General features: G+C 39.0%; 1 protein-coding gene across 1 annotated transcript; it reads left to right on the top strand.

The window, feature by feature from the left end:
* The first annotated feature begins 1,947 nt into the window (after window positions 1-1,947).
* On the top strand, window positions 1,948-8,085 carry LOC142885114 (multidrug and toxin extrusion protein 1-like). Its single transcript, XM_076021248.1, has 14 exons — window positions 1,948-2,203; window positions 2,837-2,938; window positions 4,194-4,262; window positions 4,352-4,500; window positions 5,188-5,230; window positions 5,313-5,357; window positions 5,464-5,561; window positions 5,693-5,790; window positions 5,916-6,097; window positions 6,665-6,773; window positions 7,033-7,112; window positions 7,292-7,357; window positions 7,439-7,571; window positions 7,646-8,085. Exons 1-11 carry the CDS (start codon window positions 1,955-1,957, stop codon window positions 7,110-7,112), a joined length of 1,224 nt encoding a protein of 407 aa, XP_075877363.1. The 5' UTR covers window positions 1,948-1,954; the 3' UTR covers window positions 7,292-7,357; window positions 7,439-7,571; window positions 7,646-8,085.
* The last annotated feature ends 1,067 nt before the right edge of the window (window positions 8,086-9,152 follow it).

Here is a 9,152-nt window from a genome sequence, read left to right as displayed (position 1 = left end):
GCCTACGACACTCGATGCAGGGGCCAGACCTTCAAGCCAGGGGACAAGGAGTGGGTGTTCAGCACCATCCGCAAGAAGGGGCTTTCCCCTAAGCTCCAGAGCCACTGGCAGGGACCTGGTGAAGTCATGGGCCGCCTCGCTGAGGTGGTTTATAGAGTCCGCATGCCGGGGCGGGGACGCATGGTGGTGCTGCACCAGGACCGGCTTGCCCCCTACCGTCCTCGCGCTCCAAGTGTGGCTGATGAGGGAGTCTGCGGCGGGGTCGCTCAAGATAGTTCGGGGCATCCTCAATCCCTGCCTTCAACACCTGGTCGACCTGCCCGTCGGCGCAGGCCACCAGGGCACCTTGGGGACTATGTGTTGGATGATGGGGCCGTCGGGGACGACTGACCCCTCAGGTGGGGCTATGTGGTGGCTGTGGAGAGCGGGATGCTCCCCTCAAGCCACAAAGCATTATGGGGGAATTATGTTGGGGAGTTGCTTTAATGGTTATGGTTAAACTGCAAGTGTGCGAGTGTTTGTGAGTGTGTTTGTGCATGGATAATGTTCTCTTGGTGTTGCACGTCATGCTTTGTTTGTCGCCTGGGTTTGAACCATGAGTGAAAGTGTATTCAGTTTAAGTTAGCCCCGGCTGCCGCCATTTTAGGGCGTGTTCCAACAAGTCAAGTAGCAAAATAAAAGGTGACGTTGATTTGACGCACCAAGAGTAAACCTGGCGCTTGAGTGGTCCTTCGTGAAATCGCTACAATATTGTTGTTCATTGTTTTTAAATAGATGATATTTTTGTTCATTGTTTTTAAATAAAATCTATATATTGAAAATATATTGCAAGTTTGGAAAAACGTCTCCATGTGTTTGTTATTGGCTTCTGAAACATTCTCATTGTGACTTCTCTTGCCTGTAATTTATTTGTGCAAACTTGAAATAAGACCATGTAATGATTATATATTTAACAACTATTTACGTTTTGGGAGTATTAGTCAACATAGCAGTGGATTTACAGGGTGTATCTAAGAACACACCCTTTTGTTTCCCTTTCCCTCTTCCATTGTTATCTCACCAGGACCTGAAAGTTAACTGAAAAATGCCATAGGTGAGAGTCTATGTCCGCCCAAATTTCCGCAAACAACATGTTCCTTCAGCAAACAACTAGTAAGACAGGAATAGGACGGACAGTTACGAACGCTGGAGAGAAGCAGATGTGTGTTGCTGCCATCTGTTGGTTAACAAACCCATTACTGTCGTTGGAATTTGGTCCTGTAAATGTAATAAATAAATAAATAAATAAATAAATAAATAAATAATAACAATAACGATTTGTATTAACATTAATATATTATGTAAGCTTCAGGTCTGTGCTACTGGAATTCACACTTAGAGCACATGAGTCACATATTCAATAGTGGAGAAGTAATTTATTTAAATATTAAAATATTTAATTTATTTGTTCAGCGCTTTGGGGCTTGATTGTCTTTATGTATTCACTGATGATTATTTTGCTGTCCCTTCAGGTCATATCAATAACTGAAGGTACTTCCAGTTCCTAGAATAAAAATACATTTAAGTGGACACATGTTTGCACTTCCACTTGTTGCATATACAGTAAGTGGGACCCAAAAACAGTATTTAAAACACACACACACACACACACACACACCTGAGCTGGTCACAAAAGGTAGGTAGACTCACAATGAATGGAGTCAATAATGTGGAATCTGGTAATGATACAAAACAAAACAAAAAACATTAAATACATTTGGCCTTCACAGGGGTTTGGTTGCTGGTTTACACTGTAGTCTTCTACTTCTCTGTTGTTGATCCACTCCAAGACTGCTGCTCTCCAAGCTTTTCTTCTGCCCCAGGCCTTAATTGTGAATGATTATACTTGTTGGCTGTTGCAGCAGGTGAGCGGGTAAAGGTGGAGCCTAGAGACAAACACGCACAAAAACCACCTATGAAGTCCAGAGCCATAACAGTGACAGAAGAGATGGCTCCCGCTCAGTCGGACGTGTCCATGGAAGGTCTGAGAGGAGCCTGTGTCAGTCCGCCTCAGATGAGCAGTACTGAAGCAGAGCCTGTGCCCACTGATTTGGAGGACAGTGAGTGTTGTTGCTGGACCCAGTGGTGGAGATGCCTCAAGAACCGTCTACCTATGGATTTCTGGAATGAAGAGGTTCAACTTTTGAAGCTAGCAGGACCAGTGGTAAGATTGGAAAACATTGCTGCACCCTGTTTATGGAAGCTCAGAAATGTTGTTTCTCCTCTGAAATATTTAAATTTCAGATTTTACAATATATTTATGGAAACTTCTTAAATGTACTTATGTACTTTGTGTGCTTGTTTACTTGATATATATGTATATATATATATATATATATATATATATATATATATGTATATATATATATATATATATAAATATATATATATATATATATATATATATATATATATATATATATGTATATATATATATATATATATATATATATATATATATATATGTATATATATATATATATATATATATATTTATATATATATGTATATACATATATATATACATATATATAGATAGATAGATAGAGAGATAGATCATTTTTAATTACTGTCTCTTGTCCTACTCAAACTCTTCAGTAAAAACCATCATGCGACTTGTGCAAACTATTATGAAAATAAATGTACCAGAAAGGAAATCAAGTCCCTAATAAAAACTAATCAATATAACAAGATGGAAAAATAATAGTGTTGCTTGAACAAGCATAACCTAAGTAAAATGTGATTTCAAATTGTTTGCCCATTATTAAAATGTCTTTCTTCATGTCTTGTATTTCAGGCCATTTCACAACTCATGGTGTTTTTCATCAATTTTGTCAGCACAGTCTTTTGTGGTCACCTTGGAGACACTGAGCTTGCAGGTGTAGCAGTGGCAATATCTGTAAGTTGGACTGCTTCTTCCCAGTTATTCCTATGGGCTGCTACACATTGTTGAATTGAGTTGAGTTCATTTCATTTTGAACAAGATAGTGTGGTGAATTCTTCAGGTGGCTTCGAGGGATGTAGATTTTGAAGGAGTCTTCGCTGACACCGACTTGGTTGTATAAAAACTGGTTTATTGCAAAGAAGTCAGAAATCAAACAGGCACCATGGAAGCCCGGGGATGTCTCTTGGCCAGATGTGAGCAACTCCAATGATCCTTTGTTCACATCTCCTCTTATACCCCCTGTAACCCGAGATGAAGATACCAGGAGTGGGGCAGAATGTATACATTCCTTAGTCGTACACCAAGTGTCCTCCTGCGCAGGGATTTGCTGGCACAGGAAGTCCACTGACCAGACCACTTTGCCGCAGGCGCCATATAGGAACAATAATGTCTTATATGAAGAAGTGCAGCAGGGTCACTCTTAGTCCAAATGAGTTCATATACATAAGTTCAGATACTACAATAGCAAGAATAACACAAATTCAAATAATATGATTATAATACTTACATTTAGGTAAAGTTAAATGTTTAATTAAACCATCAATACATTGTGTATGTTATGTCCTCATTTCCATATATGTCAAACAATAAGTTTCTTATGTTTATGTTTATTATATTATTTATTGTCTTGCTTGATGTCTTCTTTTATTTTTTTTCCCACAAGATCCACCCTCAACCTGATTGCTATCGTTAGTCATTGTTTGCCAAGAGCAAATATATAATTATAATACAATAACTGTAGTCCTCAAGGTTGCATTAGATCATGCTCAACTGCTTGTGATTCACTCCATATTCAGAGTACTGCATGAGAATGTGTCAGGGTGCTAGTGGTGGTGTTTGTGTTGCGCCCCTGAAAGCAGGGAGAATTGATCACACAGGGTGATGACAGTGCTTCCTCGTCAGAGTGTTTAATGCAATGAGGAAGACATCGCGACTCCCGTGGGGTACTGCGTGGAGGCAAACACAATCGATCACAGACTCCTGGATTCAGATCGCCGTGCGGATCACTGTTAACATTACTTTTTAACACCAACAACAAAAAATATAAAAGATAAAATACTAAATGAATGAATTAAATCTTATTCAATTTAACCGTTTCTAACATTTCTTTTTTTAACACTTTTCATTTTTTTTTTAACATTAACACAGTATTGTGATCAATTACATGACTCTCCAATTATAACCCTTTACATTTGTGTTTTGAATACAGCTCATTAACGTAATGGGTGTGAGTATCAGCACGGGTTTGTCGTCGGCCTGCGATACACTCATATCTCAGGTAACATCCACAACGTCAAACTCACCACCACCTTTCCATCTAATGCATTTGGATATGATTATATAGTTGTGTGATTTATTGTTTGGCAGACCTATGGGAGTGGAAACCTAAAGCGTGTTGGAGTCATTCTGCAGAGAGGTGTTCTAATTCTGCTGCTCGCCTGCTTTCCCTGCTGTGCCGTCCTGCTGAACACAGAGTCAATCCTGCTCACCGTCAGGCAGAGTCCAAAGGTTGCACAGTGAGTTACCCTGGACTGCGGAAAGTATCGATGCATGTTGCACGTGTGATAATGCAAAACTCACAATAACCTAAAAGAGATTGTCATTGGACAGTCTTATTAATTTCAATAAGTGAACCCCAAAAAACTCCATTATTCATCCATCCATTAAACCATTCCTAAATCCATCCCTATATTATCAGTCCATATATTAATGCATTTGTCCTCCCATTCCTCTATTTATCCATTTGTCTATTTCCCAATTTTTCTGTCTGTGAATCAAGCCAACCACTTTTCCACCAGCCTATTTACTCATCAGCAATTATCCAACATTTAATTCAGTTATGCTTGGGTTGATAGTCGGACATGCTCTGAAGCTCTATTAGATATATAATTTGTCTAGCATGATTCCCTGAAAGTGTTGGGAAGAGCTGCTGAAGTCTCTTCGCTGCTTGTGTCACATGTGTGAAACATATTCAGGCCTCTACCGATCAAATTTGGATTAGTAAAATTGTATTTTTTTTCCAACAAGAGTCGTGAGGAGCACCTGTGGTGATCCCACTATACAGAATTCATGTTATGTGGATATAACTGTCTCCTCAAGCCGAGAAATCTACTAAAGTTTTCAATCTCAAAAAATCTTTTCGCAACGTCTTCCAATCTCACCAACTGTTTGATTCTGTTTGACACTGTGTCTGTTGTTCACAGTGTCGCCCAAATGTATGTGAACACCTTCCTGCCGTGTCTGCCAGTGAGTTGATTTAAACAAATATGGTATTCCTGTATTTTCCCAATGCGCTGTTTCAAAGTTAATCACATTCCACTACCTGCAGGCCGTTTTCTTGTTCCAACTGCAAGGAAGATACCTACAGATGCAGGTAGGTACACATTTAGTGCCTGAGCATGTGCAAATGCCTAAGCATGTGACAATGTGCCATCTAATTGACGGCACATTGTCACGCAAGTTTGCGTCTGCTTTGCCAGGGGATTATCTGGCCCCAAGTCATCACTGGTGCAATTGGAAATGTTCTGAATGCCATTGTGAATGCCATCTTCCTCTACGTGCTGGATCTAGGTGTTGTGTAAGTGTAACTCACCACCATCAGTTGTTAATGTGTGGTGTGTCTGTGTTGTAATGTGCACAGCGCCAGCCCTCCATTTATGGTAAGATTTCAGATGTTGGAAAGTTTATAATGTGTCCAATCTGTCACAGCGGATCTGCAGCGGCAAACGCTTTCTCACAGTTTTTCCTGGCTGTGATTTTGTTCCTTTTGATCTACTGTACAGGACTGCATACACCAACATGGTCTGGTGAGTCTTATTAGTATTATTATCATGATTATTATTGTTATTATTATTCGGTTTGGATACTGGAGATCCCAGCGGTTTTAATGTCAGACATTGTTCCTGCTGTGTATCCTGACTCTGCCCATCAGGGTGGTCCATGGACTGTCTGCAGGACTGGGGCATGTTCATCCGGGTGGCCATTCCCAGTATGATCATGGTGTGTATGGAGTGGTGGATGTTTGAAATTGGAGGAATCTTGGCTGGCCTCATTGGTGAGATGGAGTTAGGAGCCCAGTCCATTCTCCATCAGCTGATCACTATTTTGTACATGGTAAATTTAGTTATGTCATACATCCATATAATCACAATTGCATAATGTCGATCATCTGTATGTAGGTAGTAAAAAAGCTCCCCATCAGAAATGTTTTCAATTTTGGTTAGTAACTGATGGGTGTCCTTTGAGGAGAAGGAGAAAGGCGGTACCAGAAAGGTTTAGTTGCAACAAGCAATGGATCGCTATACAAGCAAGTATATAATGGCTATGTAATACTGCAGCTTTATCAGGACTAGATAGCATTTTAGCATGAAAGGAATAAGAAAAATGGCAGTGACTGCTTTTCTTACGGGGCTGCAGAACATGATGCCTTATTTTCCTTTGACACTGACCAAGTTGAATCCATTATAATACATTTGATAGATTTTAGAAATGTTCCTTCTCTTGGGTGCTGCTGTAAATATCACATAATTTCATTGTTGAAGTGATTGATGTCAGTGATAATAATGTATTATTAAGAGACAGGTAGTTGTGAATATATGGGGAACTTTCCATACAAGAATTTGAAAAGTGTATAAGAACCAAATGACAGTAATATCTTGCATCATTCTCTTCATCCTACAGTTCCCAATGGGAATGGGTATCGCAGCCAGTGCACGAGTTGGGAATGCACTCGGTTCCGGGAATATCGTACAGGCCATTTCTTCCTATAAGGCCGCCATAATCTGTACACGTAAGAATGGATGCATTTGTTGTGCATTTTGTAAGAAAAAGGCTGGGCTTTGGCGTTAAGTTGTACTGTATTGTGGCAATTGAGATCTAGCAAAAATGTTTTTAAGTTCTTGGATCATTCTAGCTGCGTAAATGTATTTTCTATCAAATATTAAACCATATCTAATATAATGTAAAAGTGCTTCCATACATTCACATTCCTTTGTATTTTTGCTAGGCGGAAAAAAATAGTGAAATATGATGTACTTCCTTTCTTGCAGTTGCAATTTCATGCACAATGGGCCTCATTTTTGGCTCATCCAAAGATGTAGTTGGCTACATCTTCACAACAGATAAGTAGGTCCAGATCTCGAGAGTCTTCCTCTCATGATAATGTTTTTATTATTTATTTATTTAACTGTCAAAGAGTGAATCATCCCATCCTAAACACTAGCTCTGCATTTAAAAACCTTTGCAATTGTATGCTTTTGTTGTTGGATTACATTCTGTAACTCCACTTTTTTTTTATATTACAGAAAGATTGTTGAGCGGGTTGCAGAAACCACCGTCATATGTGCATTTTTGCATCCTGCTGATGCCATGTTGGTAAGGAGCTTTTCGGAGGAGGCCATTCTCGAAGGTCAGCACAGAGACACAGCTTATGTGTACTGTGTTTGATCGGTACAGGGTGTCACATCGGGCATTTTTCGGGGAGCAGGTAAACAGAGGATCGGGGCCATCTGTAACCTGGTGGGTTACTACGTCTTCGGCTTGCCCATTGCGTTGTCCTTGATGTTTGTTGCCAAACTGGGCATTGTAGGTAAGGAGTACAGAAAACTGTAACTTTCAATTCACGTTTGAAGAAATCCTGAGACCTTTGCTCTCCCTTGACAGGTCTGTGGTCGGGACTCTTAATTTGTGTTTTATTACAGGCAACACTTTTTAATATTATCTTGTGGAAACTAAACTGGAATAAGGCTGCCGAAGAGGTAAGTTTCCATGCAAGAAAGAAACAGCAGTTTAAGCTTCACCTGAATGAAGCCATGACTAAACAGGACAAGGAAGCCTCACTTTCAGGAAAGAACGAAAAATAAAATGGGATTAAAAAGATTTATTCCTGTTATATAATTGAATTAATTATAATCATGAAGCTGACAGCTGTGACACATTTGATGTCTCTTCTTGTGTAGTATGGCACTTCACCAGACAGTTGTATTTTAAATAAAGCAAACATTGTTTGTGGCAAAACCTTCAGAGCAACTCGTTAGACTAATAGCACACTCTGAGACCCTCTCTGTCCCATAGTCACGTTTGAAATATTAAAAACAATGCATATTTTAGTGATAAATTACAAAGAGCTTTATGTGTTCGATAATGCATGTGCTTTGTTATTTTGTGCATCTGTAAACAGGCAAAGATAAGAGCAGGAGTGCAGGTTAAAGAGAGTAAAGAAACTATGACTGCTGGTAAGATGGCTAAAAAACAAATTGAAAAACAAAACAAAAAAAAAACAGTCCCTTTTCTGTTGAAATATTTGCACTGCATTTCTACGCACAACTCACAAGTGACTCCCTTCCTCCCTGCCTACAGCTGGTAGCGAGTTACAGGCTAATATTATTTCATCAAACAACATGAACCATGAGGAGCTTAACTCGGACCAGGAGGTCCTTGAGCGATATCAGGATGAGATGGTGGAAGCTGCAGAGTCACCGCCCCTATCTGTTACACAACTGTTGCTGCGGCGTGGCCTCGCTGCACTGGTCATGGTGTTTATCCTTGGAGCTGGGATCCTTATTAACAAAATTGTTGTTAAATTGCTCAAATAACCAAATTTCAGGCGCTACTGGCTGTTTGTGTTTCTGGCAGCAAACAAGTCTGGGTTGAATTATGTTGAAATGTTTGCTATGGATTTTATTTTTATGTCCTATCAGATTAATTGATCAGGTGCAAAAATGTCACAGCATTTAATTATTTACAATATACTACTACTACTACGACAACGACTACTATTGTGCCATAGATTCTCCGGTTAATGTTCTATTATCATACATGCAAACTGTCAAAGTTTGATTAAGACAAAACATGCCGTGTACGTCTTGAGAGTATTCATGCCTAATAACATAACAAACAAAGACTGAAATTTAGAATTTGAATAAGTACATTTTCAAATGATACTCTCTATATATACTATATACTATATATATATATTTTTTTAAATTAAAAAGGAAAATATTTGTTTAAGGTGACATTGACCTTTATAAATAACTGAACAAACGTTTTGTTTGATTTAACTAAAGGCTGCCATTTAAAAAAAAAACATTTGATTTTCATTTGCTGTATTTATTTTCACTTTGTTGTAATGTCACTGCCTTTGTATTCTTTTCAATGTTTATTTCTACCC

The sequence above is a fragment of the Nelusetta ayraudi genome, unplaced genomic scaffold (genome assembly GCF_046127955.1).
Source record: "Nelusetta ayraudi isolate G7.1 ecotype Tasmania unplaced genomic scaffold, CSIRO-AGI_Nayr_v1 ptg000011l, whole genome shotgun sequence".
NCBI lineage: Eukaryota > Metazoa > Chordata > Actinopteri > Tetraodontiformes > Monacanthidae > Nelusetta > Nelusetta ayraudi.
This window is presented reverse-complemented; position numbering and strand designations above follow the sequence as displayed.